Source organism: Acartia tonsa, chromosome 1 (assembly GCF_053477335.1).
Source record: "Acartia tonsa isolate MP-2025a chromosome 1, ASM5347733v1, whole genome shotgun sequence".
Lineage (NCBI taxonomy): Eukaryota > Metazoa > Arthropoda > Copepoda > Calanoida > Acartiidae > Acartia > Acartia tonsa.
In genome coordinates this window covers 13,821,105-13,835,440 of record NC_137260.1, presented here as the reverse complement: position 1 = coordinate 13,835,440, position 14,336 = coordinate 13,821,105, and the positions used below count along the sequence as shown (strand labels likewise).

The following is a 14,336-nucleotide window of genomic DNA, read 5'->3' as shown; positions in this document are numbered from 1 at the left end:
TGAAAAAGCCTTTAAATAATTATATTACAAAACTTACTAAAACAATTACCTTCCTACAGAACTTTTAACTCAAGTTATTTCATTTAACGAAATAAAAATGAGATACCTTGCGTCAAAATTTCATACTACATAAATAAAATAGTTGAGAACATAAGTACATCTTAATTTTAAAGATCTTAAGGTTTAAGTAACATATCTTAGGATAACTGGTAGCTGCGCTCCTAGCATCCAGGACAGAAAAATAAAATAACACCATCTTGAGATTTTAATGATAAACAAACCTTGAACAACTCAGGACTTCGTGAATTTTCCCTAAAATTTTGAAATTAATCGGATCATTAAATACAGAAATATTAAGCTAAAGACAAAAAACTTTTGCCTTTACATTAAATCAATAAGAAACATCTAACATGTCTAAAGTAACGAAAAGAGCTAATCGTTACGGACGTACAAATGTGCGGGACCTAATTATAGGAAGGCTTTGCTCATAATAACTAATAATCTTAATATAATTTCTTTCTACAACGAACTAATCGGAATGAATTAACATTAAACAAGAATTAGATATAAAAAATGTAATGATTCAATTTACAAAATAATTTTCAAAATCAAAATATTCTGTCTGCTTGTTATTGTTTATTTTTTTCTTGACGCGCTAGTTTGCCGCGAGATTATGCATGATTTTGCGTGACGTCATTCATAATTGGTCCCCAAGATTGATTAGAAACTGCTAAATTCTTGCATGTTCCCTTTAAGCCAGTCCCCAAAGTCTAAGACTCCTAAAAATTGAATATTCGATCCATTGTCCCCTCCCTTACTCCCTGCATTTAATCACTGATTACGAGATGGTTGCATTAAAAACCCCCCCCTTAGGTAAAAATACTAGATTATACAATTAGGTCTAGTGTATGACTATAAGCTATTTAAATAGTTAGTTACATGTGGTTTTTAAAAGCGAAGCTTTTCTATAATTAGAGTCGGTCCGTCCGTAACGGATAGCTTTTTTCGTCAATTTAGGCATGTTAGAATTGTCCTATCGATTTCAAACTTTGCATGGTGATTCCTTTAGTAGTTAGGTACGATTAGGAAAGTCTAGCAACTCTATAATCATTAACAGAATGTCCGTTCGTCCATTTTAAACATGTTGATTTTTTTACTTTTTTAACAACGAATTTTTATGTGATCCAATTATCCGATTGTTTTGATTTTTGGTATATTGTTTCCTGGGACAACAAAGTATAATGTTATAAGCGAAGCAACTCGATAATCAAGTCCTAAAAAATTAATTATGTCCATTGTCCATAAACATTATCCTGTATCAAGCAGTTTTTTAACAAATTTACTTACGATTTTGCTTCGACTCTTATAATTCTATATTCTGATTATTCAATTCAGTTCTGACACTATACAAGTGTTAATGTCCGTTTGTCCTACCGTTTCAGTGCTTCGCTTTTATTGATGTTGTCATCCTTGTTATGTATACGAATGGACCAACCCTGGTTATATTTTAAATGCGCTATAAAGGGGGAGGTCATTTTCTAGTAAATTCCGTAAAGGTGTGTATAGGTGTGTGTGTTATAAGGCCTAAAAATAGTAGTAGAACGATAAGGTGCTCCCTATTGTTCTATTCAATAGGGAATACAAATATATAGAGCACCTTATCGTTCTACTACTATTTTTAGGCCTTATAACACACACACCTTTGCGGAATTTACTAGAAAATGACCTCCCCCTTTTATTTTTTTCTGTTTTCTATAAACACAAATCACATGCATTTTATAGTTAAGTACATTTAGTAATAAATTCTTGTTAAATGCTTTGTTTAATTCTAGCTTACACTTAGCAATTTAAACAATTTGTAAGCTTAATGTAACAATATCAGATTGTCAAAACTATTGTAATTTACATAACTAAAGTATTTGGTAATTTACCTTTTTTTAGTTGTATATTATCATTTAGCATAGTGTTTCGCGAGTGATATGTCGGGTTAATATAATTGCCATTATATGTGTCATAATAAAGACTTTAACAATTTTGCATACTTCTACTTTATTAGGCTCGTGACTCCAGAGGAGTAGAGTAATGCCTTGACCTATAAACAGTAGGTCTTCATTACCAGTGTTTAGTTTTCGCATACAATATTCTCAAATCATCTTGATATTCTAGATAATTATACTATTATTAAATATTTTTTATCTTCTGCTGATACGTAAGATGCGTGACATTAAAAAAAAGCAGATTTTATGCATATTTAGTACTTTCTGAAAAAAAGGTCATACAATTATCTGGACCTAAATTAACGATATCAACAAAAATCCCTTTGTATCCAATCAATGGTCCAATTTTAAATTGATGTAACCATTCTATACTGTATCTTGCATAGGTATATAGCAACATATCGCGCATCCAGGGATAAGGGATTGGAAACCTGACCGAAAATTAGGTCTCAGCCTCCTTTTAAAAGTGATGGGGCAACTTTTCTTTTTTGCCTATAAAATCAACTCATTTCCCCCAGTTCCTCATTGGCTGTAGGCCAATATCCAATAGCCTGAAACTTGCTTTTAGCATTAACCAATTAATTAATAACAAACGCGTCCCCCAGTTCATTATTGGCTAAATTAATTCAAGCAAACATAAATTTCTGCTATTAGAAAGACAACAATGGAAACTTTCTGCTATTCGAATGACAACAATATATATGACGTTCAATCACATCAACTTATTATTAAAGGGGGGGGGGGCGAAAGTGACACTTTTTGAAACCAAAACTAAAAGTCAAAGGAACTCAACTAAAAAAAGAGTTACAGGTCTGACATTTTGCATGGCAGTTGCTTTATAGGGGTACAATATGGAACTGTGAAGAAACGGCGGCGCAACCGCCGAAAACCGCCGAGAAAAGGCAACAAATTACGGCGGGAAACGGCGGTTTTCGGCGGTTGCGCCGCCGTTTCTTCACAGTTCCATATTGTACCCCTATAAAGCAACTGCCATGCAAAATCTCAGACCTGTAACCCTTTTATTAGTTGAGTTCCTTTGTTGACTCTTAGTTTTGGTTTCAAAAAGTGTCACTTTCGCCCCCCCCCCTTTACACATTAATAAATGTCCATATAGCAAAACATAAATTGAGAGATCGTTTTTTGAAGACTGAGTAGGATTCAACATTTTATACTTTAGAACAATGTGAAAAACTCATGTCTTTAGACAATTTAAAAGTTACATTTCATGTGGAATTGATAACTCATCTAAATGATCACAAATACAAAACTAGTTCAATATGTAAATAAAAGTGTACTGTGTTTTGTTAAAAAAAAATTTCATTAATTTTGGTAAAAATTATTGCACACTTAATTGAACTTTTCTGTTAATATTTAACGTAAAATATTTTCTTTTTTTAATTCTTAATTTATATGTTTGCTATGGAACAAGTAGTTGATAGAATGTTACCCATGTACTTATTCAATTCTACTTAATTTATTTATTAAAGCTGGGGAGCTAAAGCGGTGTTTATTTCTATATACAAATTTTGGGGTGAAGTAGATCCCCCCTTAAAATGTTTGAAAATAAATCAGATTTAACCATCTCAAAAAAAACTTTTTTTTAAATGGGGGGGAAGGGGGGTTGGCGAAGTAATAACGGGATTCTACTTAAAGCCACTAACATATTGGTTCTTTGAAAAGTTTTTATTATATTTTATGATAGGTGAAATCAACTACCTGAATTCTATTCTATACTTTTTTTCTTTGCATTCATATAATAGCTATTTCATCATTGTTCATAGTTTTCAAATCTAACTACTGCGTCATCCCGAAACTAGTTTTTTAGGCCTAGTTGGAAAATAGGCCTGGAATAATATTTTCCTACGTTTCCCATCCCTTATCCCTGCGCGCATCCGCTCGTCTTCTGAGAGCAGATATCATATCTCGGCCCAAAACGCATCATAACTAAAGACGTTAAAAGTTGTACTATAAAAGTATAGCCCGAAGTTGTTATCAACCATCCCTAGAGATAATAATAAGGTATTCTATTATTGTAGGATGATGGTAAAGAAGGGCTAGAAGTGAGAGCCAATGCGTATGAAAGAACTGAATCCTGTCCTAAATGCTCAACTGTCATCTATAAAAAGGTAAGCTTTAATACATTATTAGCACCTATTATCAAAAGTCATAAAAAACTGACAGAAGACTTTACTTGAATTAAGTGTGTTATCTGAATTTTATAATAACGAACACTTGTAGCTAATCTCTCAAATGAATATGACGTGTATTGGAAAGGCCCTTGTTATAAAGAAGCATTGTTACATATATTGTACTTAAAATTCCTTGAATTTTTATTATTTTATACTTTTTTCTGATTTTAAAAAAAGTTTAAATGCATTTACTATGTAATTGTACACTGTAAGCGTCATTGATAAAAAAATTTAACATTCAGAAAAAGAAAGAAATACTTAAGTCTCTTAAACTATAAAATTATTTACTTTATTTTAATATGAGTAGCGGTAACACTCTATTATGAAAGTTTCATACAATTGACCGCTAGCATTGCCGGATTTTTTCCATCCGCTTTATAACTCACTTTGTCTGTTTGTCCATCCATGACCATTTTTATGCTTAGCTGTCTATGGATGTTATTGTGGTATTCGGCAACCTTGAGCCATGTTCTATGGCAACCCTGACCTTGGTTCGGAGAAGGGCCGAGGGCCCTCCCCCGAGTACCGGGGAAGGGGTCAGCCTGACCCCTCCCTATGCTTTAAAATTAATGATAGATTTTGACAGCCTTATTATGGTTAAGCTGTATTGTTTGGTTCCCCCACCCTTTACAGGGATGGGGGTTCATTATTGCCCAATCTGATTATTGTATATGTATTTTATATTGATTTTTGCTTCAGGATTATTTATTCCAATCTGTGTATTTATTATTTGTTGTATATAACTTTAGTAAACCTTAGACCCTGAATAAAGTAACATCTGAATAGACTCTGTTTATTATTTAGTGATTGCTAGAGAAGCGCAGCTTCTCTATAATATATGTGTCCATGTCTGTTCGCACTGCCGTAATCATTTGAACTCGGGTGTCTGCCATTTAACCGAGGCGGATACCACAGTTATCATCCGCATTGAAAATTTTTTCACATTTAAAGTACCTATTGCGTATATATATATATATATATATATATTATTCATATATTTTGTTACTTTAATATTAGTGTATTTACATTGTTTCTCATAGAAGGATAATAACAAGATTAACAATATTGAAAAAGACAAAGCTAACAGCAGGTTGTTCTTATTAAAAAAAATTAAAATTGTTAAAATTTGAATTATTTTGTAACAATAAGAGTATATTGAATGTCGAGGTTGCTACGTTTGTATCGTTTTAGGATGTAAAGCTACCCAGCCGTATTCTACAACTTAATTTTTAAAAAATTGGTAATTTCAGCAGATTTTTCGTAGTAAAGACGACATTTTTAGCTGCCCCTCCCCCCAATATTTTTTAGATCTATTTCGCTTGTTGGCTATACCTTACTCTTAAAAGTAACCAATTAAAAAAAACTTACTGATTCTAATTTATTGTATAAAGCAGGTCATGTGAAGAAACCGAAGTTGCTGGTTTCATCGTATTTTAAAAGTAGCTTTCGAAAGGCTATTTTAGGTTAGGTTAAGTTAGGTTGACCCTATAAAGCTTTGCTGTTAAACGAATATAATCTTTTCAGATTTATAAGTTGTTTCTATAAAAGAACTAATTAATATAAAAGTGAAATTTGAATTACTGACTAAGCCACCTTAAATTATATAAAAGTTTTGCTCTTAGAAAACCATGATATAAACTTTCCTATGGTGAGTATGTTATCATGAAATGTCAGATCATACAATCATTCAGATACAATCTATAATACAAAGTAGAACGATGTCTGTCTGTTTGTCTGTGTGTCTGTCCGTTTGTCTGTTTGTTTGTAGCGAAGGATCTCGCTAACCGCTGAACCGATCGGGTTCTCCTTTACAGGGTAGCTTCTCATAGGTCCCGGGAAGGTTTATAACTATTTTCTTGGGGGGTGGGACACCCCCAACCCCCCCAAAAATTAAAAATACCCCCCCCCTAAAAAAAAATAAAAAATTCTCCCCCCCCAAATTTTTTTTGAAATTTTCCTTTAAATCTAAAATACGAAAAATTGGTTTGATCAAACCTCTTGGGGCAAAGCCCCTAGAGGCTAGGGGCGAAGCCGCTAGTGTATATATAATATACGTGGATATTATGACAGGGGAAATTTTTTTTTTCAATTAAGGTTGCTAACATGGAACTCATTTATTGGTCAGCTCGTTCATCCATAAGATGGGAAGGTGATGGGGTGAAAGGGGTTGATGGGGGGTATCGTTATTTTAGCCCGCGGCGAGATTAACTTAATTATAGAAGCTAAAAATCTGTTGTAACATCCATGTAATAAAATATCCATTTCAGATTCAGATAAATCAAGGATACCGCCATCTTGCTTTTTTGCGGATCTGTTTTTTTTAAATTAAATTAGATATTATACACTTATTTAATATTATATAATGACCTAACAAGGGAAATGACAGTGTAAACTAAATGATGCCAGATACCCAGTAGAGCAAAAATGTATACAAGTTTAAGGGGCAAAGATCCTTATAGTAAAGTAAAAGGATGTCTGTCTGTACCAAATGATCTTGCTAACCTCTCAACCGATATGGTTCTCCTTTACAATATATCTTCTCATCGGTCCTGGGAAGATTTATAGCTATTTGGGGGAGGGTATCATCACCCTCCCATGAAAAATCGCTAAAATCACTGTTCTTAACATAGATTGAAAAGGAAACATTTTACGTGTCCCTAGAGGCCTCTAGGGGCGTAGCCGCCAGCTTTTACTTAATTAAAACTTATCTAGAGTTTTATACAGTTCAGTTATTATTTACAATATATTAGCAAGAAGTACTGACGTAATTTTTTAAGTCTTAGTAAATGATAAAATATTCAGAAAAAATATTTGCCTTTTATCCAGGGATAAGGAAAGTAATAACTGAGAATCAATTGGTCTTACTTGTGAGCTCCATCAAATGGAACTCCATCCAACCTGCAATTTCTTTAAGTCTTAGAGGTTCTTGAATCTTTTATCGTACTATTTAGAATTTATACTATAATGATATTAGTATATACTGTGCACCAATAGTGGATAAGACCCCCAACATGATATGGGGGATTATCTATTAGGGGATAGAGGAATTATTTTGAGATCTCGTAAATTAAAATGTTATTATAAAAGTCACATTATAAAGATTCCTATTGGAAGCTTTATTTTGATTTTTAAGGCTCTAGAATGTTTGTAAATGTCCTCAATTCTTTGAATGGTTTAAGGGGAAAAAATCCCCCGACTTATCCATTACCTAATCAAAAAGGTCTTCCATGTTTTAAAAAACATTATTTCAAATTGACATGCATAAAACAATACATTATTAAAGTGTATCAATTAGTTTTTTTAGTCCACGATAAAGTGGGAGACTAAAAAGTTTTCTTTCAGTAGATATCCCCCTCTGTATATATGTACAGCATTTCCTAAGAAAGAAGCACTAATAGTCACATAGTGATTTATTTGCAGGTCAGCATAGAGAATCACATGGCCTTTGACTGTTTGAAGCGTAGCCCGGCTGTACGTCATAGGACTGATCAGTTTCTCACCTCTCCAGTTTATTCAGGTAATAGCAACTTCGCTACTACCAACATGGCACTGTTAGAAAGTGGGCATTTCTGCACTTTTAATTAACAAACCCATAAACCTCCCAAGATGTATGTCCTCCTCAAAAAAGGCCAATTCAATGTGTCTAACTATGCTAGTAATCTTTTTCTTCAAACATAGAATATAGAATACTCTCCTGTGTGTAATTTATTTTTTCTTATTCTTTCTGTATGATACTTTACTACTCTATTCTTGTTAGCTTGTTATTGATGTGCGCTACTTATAGAGATAATGAATTGATTTTTTGTTATAATGAATATAATATTTGTTTAGAAAATCCACTACTACCACTGAGAATGGAGATACAAGCCCTAGTCAATCACCTAACAGGTAGTTTTGCCTTTTTAATATGAACAACAGTAAGTTTTTCTTTAGATGTTAAGACTAAAAGGTTTTATTGATATTTATTATTCCAATAGAATATAAAAGGTTAAATAACATATTATTTACCTACATTAGTTTTAATTGAAAGGAAAAATAATTCTTTGTTCATAATTATTTTATAATAAAAATCCTCTAAATGGAAGCAAAAAAATCTATGAAATTACTAGGCATTTACTTCTGTTAGTTTTGTATTGGCATTTGAAGAACTTTCATTGAGATTTGCTTATTGGTTGGGGGGCTGAATTTATCCTAATTTTTACGTTTTTATATATTTTAAAAAGGTTTTGTAATTTAAATAAGTTAAATGCTTATTTTTTATGACACTACTCTATAGTTTATTTATTTTCCCCGATTTCCATCCATAACTTTTGAGTTTCGCTACTCATGGATGTTGTCATCCTTGTTTATTACTTTTTATTTTTAAATAAAAAAAAAATTGGGTTTTTGAATTCAACTCCCCCCTAATCAAGTTCCTCTAGAGGCCTCTAAGGGCCGCGTAGTCGCTGGTCCTTATAATAGGATATACTTTGTACGTAATAACAGGATGTCTGATTGTTTGCACCAAAGGAACTCGCTAACCGCTGAACCGATATGGTTCTCCTTAACAGGATAGGATAGGATAATATATTCATTATTTTTCTTAGGAATGTACGTTTTGTTCGTTTTTTTTACTTTATTTTTATGTACGTAACGTATTTTTTTTGTACGTTATATACGTTTTTTATTTTCAAAATTTGCTGGCCAGTCTGAAATTGAAAAAAAAATTTCTAAGAGGATAATACCAAATTTTTTTTTTTTAGATCTTTTGTCAGACACTGAATACAACCAGAGCTTTAATGAATCTGGTGTGAAGGCGGATGAAAAGTATGAGAAGCTCCCACCAGGATTCACCGCGCAATACCTGTCCTGGTTGCCCACCGGATACACTCTACAGGTAGGGTTTTATTATGGAGATTGTTGCAGTGTAATTCACCGATCATTGTCCAACAAATTAACTTTTAAAATTACTTAACCTAGCCTAATCTTAAGAAACAAATAAAAAATTGTCTTCCACTTTTGTTTAAAGTGAAATTATTATTATATTTGGGCCTAGGGGGAAATACTCTCAGCCCCCCCCCCCCCCCACCCCTATTTTAATTTATTTAAAAAAATAAGAAGGTGAGGTTTTAGTGCTCGATTATAACTTTGAGGGAAAGGGCTTATATTTCCATACCTGTTTTTAGGTTCTTGAAAGTGAGAGAAACAACTTTACATTAATGTTTTACCTGTGGTGCCAAGTTGTGGATAAACTTAGCGGACCAGAAGAGATAAAGGTAAATAATATTTAAATAATATCCAGATAAAAATTTAATTGTATAGGTACCTAGAAATTTTTTATTCATCTAAAACCAAGAAATTAACAATTTATCCAGATTCCTGAAAACGGTTTGTTCTACGAACTTAAATTAGAGATCAAATATTTGAATAATATCTACATTTATTCTGCAAATAACCAAATAAATGTAGTTTTCAAAATATTATGCCTTTAGAATATGTTTTTTTGTGTATTAACTTGTTATTTTGCTGCTTCATACATTATTTTGGACTAGTGGCAAAGCCCCTATGGGCTCTTAAGTTGGGGTTGTGGAAGAAGTTGATCCCCCCCTCATTTTCATTTTTAGATTTTAAAGAACAATGTTTTGCGGGGACCTTTTTTATGGGGATGGTGGAGATAGATTCCCTCCCTCAAAATAGTTTAAAACCTTCCCTGGACCTACACGAAGCTTCAACGTAAAGGAGAACCAAATCGGTTCAGCGGTTATTGAGAGCTTGCGCTATAGACAAAAAAGCTAATTGCTTTACATAATAGTATTGAATTCTTGCAATTTATTTTAACAATTCTATCTATAATACAAAGTAGAACGATGTCTGTCTGTCTGTCTGTCCGTCTGTCTGTCCGTCTGAAGCTTAAGATCTCAGTAACCACTGAACCGATTGGGCTCTACTCTTCAGGGAATATACCTACTGGTCCTATGATGGTTTTAAGCTATTTTCTAGGCGAAGCTTCTAGTTCATTATATGGTAACTTGAGAAGTACTCAAAAACTTTGATATTATGCAAAACCAAACATACAAAACAAACAATTCATTTAGTTTAAATGATGATTATTATAATTGGTGGAAAAGTTTGAGGCAGAATATTTTTATTTAGACAAAATATCTCTTTCTGTTTCGTTTAAAGTTTACATGTTTGGACTAAAAGATGAATGTTATAATGGGATAATTTATTTTTCTCTCCCTCATTATAATTTCATTAGGTTTCTATTTTTTTCTCACAATGATATTTCTAAATACTTCTTAACAAGGAGCAATATGTTGTTAGAAGAAAAACAATGTTACATACAGATTCTTTACTAAATATTACTATTTGGGCAAAATGTTGTGATTTTTAACTGGTAAAATAGTTCTTCCAGTATGGCTTCTAAACCGATGAATATTTGCTGGATTAGAACTGGTTCTAAGTCATACTGAAAAATCATGTATCGTATCGTATTATATCCAATTTTCTACGAATGTAAAAACGTACAATCACAATATTAAAACCAGTTTTGTTAGCCCTTGCATTCGACATCTCGGAGCTAACAAAACTAGTTTTAATCTTAAAATTGTACATTTTTTTAAACCGCGGAAAGCTGTATATAATACGATGTCATAAAAAACCATGCTCCAGATCAAATGTCCCTTTCCTGTTTAGTTGTTAAGTTTAATTCCATTTTTAGTTTTTATTTTCATATAATATACACTTGAATAGATTTAATAGAAACCCTTTCGAATCATTTTCATGTTTTTAGGAAAAATATAAATATATAAAATATGGAAAAGCGTATGATTTACATCCTTTTAAAATTGATCGATAAAAATTAAAATGTTATTTCAATGTCCTGTTTCTGAAGTACTATGGTTTTAATGATTATGTGATTGTCACTCAAGATCTTGTGAATGTCTGGAAACCTGCCATTTAGTTTGTCTGTGTAATTGTTCTGATTCATCCTCCTAAGTTTTTTTTACTGTAGCTTAAGATTTCAATTAATATCGAACCGATGGAGTTCTCCATTTAAAGGAAGCTGTATTGTTCCAGACTATTTTCTGCCCTTCCCTCTCTTAAATACAGCCCATAGATGCTAGGGGCAAAGCACCTAGTTCCTCATAAATTTTGTACCCAAATTCTTGAATAAAAGGCTGTAATATTCGTCTTAAAAATGCCATTTAAAATGCCCTAAGTCTACTTGTTTACCTATACAACCTTAAGAGTTAAGACTCTAGGTGGCTTTGTGTCGCTTCGGGTACTAGACCTCTCCACGCACCTTTAAAATATACTCCGCTTAGGATTGCGGTGTAAAGCGTTCATTCTTCCATCAGACAACCAACTCTCTGAGATGCACGACCTGTCTGAGAAGTCCCAACTGTGCATGGTAACGAGTTGCGCCTGTTTTGGGCCAAGGCATTCTCTCAATTCTAACTATTTACGTCGCGCATCTGACATAGCAGCAGTGGGAACCATTTTAACGGCTTTAGTTATGATGCGGTGTCGGACCGAGATTTGAACCTAACACCTCCCCAACGACGAGCGGATGCGCTACTTGTTGAGCCACGGTCGCGGGTTCTATACAACCTTTGTCTTGTGGTTCTGTTGTCCAATTGTGTGTAGTCATTCTTTATTTTATTTGTTTTAATATCAAAGAACATCAGATTTAAGTAGATTTTGAAGTAAATTGGCTCTTTAGTCCTAAAATTTTTATCCTTGAACTGGTTGGAGTTGAAAAACTGTATACAAGAGAAAATATGTTGTGTCTATTAAAAGATTAGATTTTAAATCTTGAGTCTTTTTAAAAGAAAAATTTTATATAAGTGTTCAACTTTGATATTGGAATTCAATATCTCAGGGATAAAGAGATATAACATGATTATATAATTTTAAATACAAGATCATGTGACTTTTTATTAATCAATCAACTATATTTCCCAGGATCTTAAGGGATAAGACAATGGCCAATAAATTCATGAACATCACCAATGGTGCTACACAAAATTACCCCTTTTGTAGATTACAATTAGTTGTTTGGACACTTAACTTATTAAACCAACCAATAAAAATTGAATTAAAGTCCCCAAAGGTGTTAAGCCAACGAATAAGAAAACTTTGGGGACTTGTGTGATAGAAAGCCCAATTTTCCCTTCCTTCCCTGTATAATTCCTATCAAAAGTCACAATGATTTTTTTAATGTTTAACCTCCCTAATCCCTGACTCGTACATATTGTATTTGAAGTGAGAGGAGTGAAGAGTACCAATATTATAAATTACATAATATCCTAGGATAAGGAACTTTTTTATACAAAATTATCATTGATGATTTACATCAATGTTACCAAAAATCGTGAACAATTTTTAAAAACCAGATAGGTATACCGATAAAGAAAGGGATATTTTCACTGCCGAAAAAAAAACTATTTTTCTCAATTTTATCCATCAGTTAAAATAAACAGTATTTGAATAAATATATATATATGTTATCAGCTTAAGTGATTTCTTCTTTATCCCTTATTTTATTTAGAAAACTATTCTTCATTCTAGATAGTATTATACTCTTAATTTATTATTCAATTTCTTCTCTTTTTTTCTCTCTCTCTCTCTCTCTCTCTCTCTCTCTATTTGGACTCGTACTCTCTTAGTTTTAAATATTTTTTTGCGTTTTAGATTTTTATAATCGGAGCTTCTCTAAAACATGTCTTATACGTACTTCAGATTGTCAGTCGGTGGTAAATATATTCCATAAAAGTATTTTAACTCAAATAAATACTTCTACAGAAATCACATTGACAAAATTAAACATCTGAAAAAAATGATAATAAAAAATAATAGATATTTGTTTGGGTGTAACTGTAGAATCATGAGGCTAGAATAAAAAGTGTAATTTATAATTTTTATTGTTGGAATTTCACTCTTCTGATAGCTTATGTAGTTATGTAGTTATGTTATATATCTGCCCGTCTATATTAGTATATATGCTGTGATTTTTCATTTTAAGATATATTGAACAAATATTTTAGAATTTAAAAAGATTAATATTGTTATGCAAACATTTATCCTTGTATTTTTTTCTATAATATTTATCAAAATTGAACAAGAGAAGTTAGATAATAACACAATAAGATCTATTTTATAATAGTATTGTAGTGTATTTTGTTTGGTTGAAAAATAACTACTTGGCAGCCGCTTAGAGCTGCGACTTCGTATCTTGTTAATCAGCTGACAAATTAGTTAACCACTACCAATTTTGAAATCCTAATTCAACCGCAGCCTAGCCCTTTTTTCAACTACTTGGTTGGAAGACTGAAGTTCGATGGCCAATAAAAGGTATGAGAAATAGCTCTAGGTAATTGATTTACTCCAATTTCAGGATGTTACTGCAAAGCTGGAGGGAGATTTAACTGGCATGTTAAATTCTGGGATTGTTCCAAGATGGCCTCCCCTACAATTTGATCAGGTACACAGATAAAGAGAAAGATATTAGACAAACTGACTGACAGACGAGTTACTGGAATGTTTATCATTCAGATTTAAAGATATAGATATACAGATGAACATTCTGGTTGGATGATTGACAAAAAGAACTTACAAACAAATACCTAGTCATAGAGAAGACAGACAAAAAGATGTAGTTAATACTAAACAGACTAACATAAATAAAAAGATAAATATCTAGTTATTGAAATAAAAGAAGAGAAGGGGGCATGAGCTATATGTAACTCTACCCACTGGGTGGGGACCATATGCCGACTTTCAATTGGGTCAATAGCATCGGAAATGTTAATACAGCCAAGTCGCTACAAAAGAGCAGAAAGTAATTTGTTAGCAGACAATAAAGTTCCCCACATCTTTGGTCAAGTAGTTGTCTGGGTTATATATCTATACTTATTTATTATGTAGATTTACAAAATGGCAAGTGTATACCTAGAAATACATGTAAAAGATAAATAGATTACCTAGTATTTTAGACAGTGTTATTTCAAGATAATATTTTTATTTTAGGCAATGTTAGATACTCCAGATCAAGATATTCTCAACAGCTTAGAATCTCAATTAGGTTGGGTTAAGTAAAATTTGTGTTCTAATACTGATTTCAAATAGTTACCATAAATTCTATGAAAATTAAAATCTTGAAAAATAC

At 32.3% G+C, this 14,336-nt stretch overlaps 1 protein-coding gene across 1 annotated transcript in view; it reads left to right on the top strand.

The window, feature by feature from the left end:
* Positions 1-14,336, top strand: part of LOC145328618 (uncharacterized) — a 46,418-nt gene extending 32,082 nt beyond the window's left edge. Inside the window, exons 7-13 of the mRNA XM_080172374.1 lie at positions 4,034-4,123; positions 7,607-7,703; positions 8,018-8,074; positions 8,929-9,062; positions 9,352-9,441; positions 13,566-13,652; positions 14,198-14,336. Coding sequence (XP_080028500.1) covers positions 4,034-4,123; positions 7,607-7,703; positions 8,018-8,074; positions 8,929-9,062; positions 9,352-9,441; positions 13,566-13,652; positions 14,198-14,266 — 624 coding nt within the window. The 3' untranslated portion in view covers positions 14,267-14,336. The remainder of the gene's footprint in view (positions 1-4,033; positions 4,124-7,606; positions 7,704-8,017; positions 8,075-8,928; positions 9,063-9,351; positions 9,442-13,565; positions 13,653-14,197) is intronic.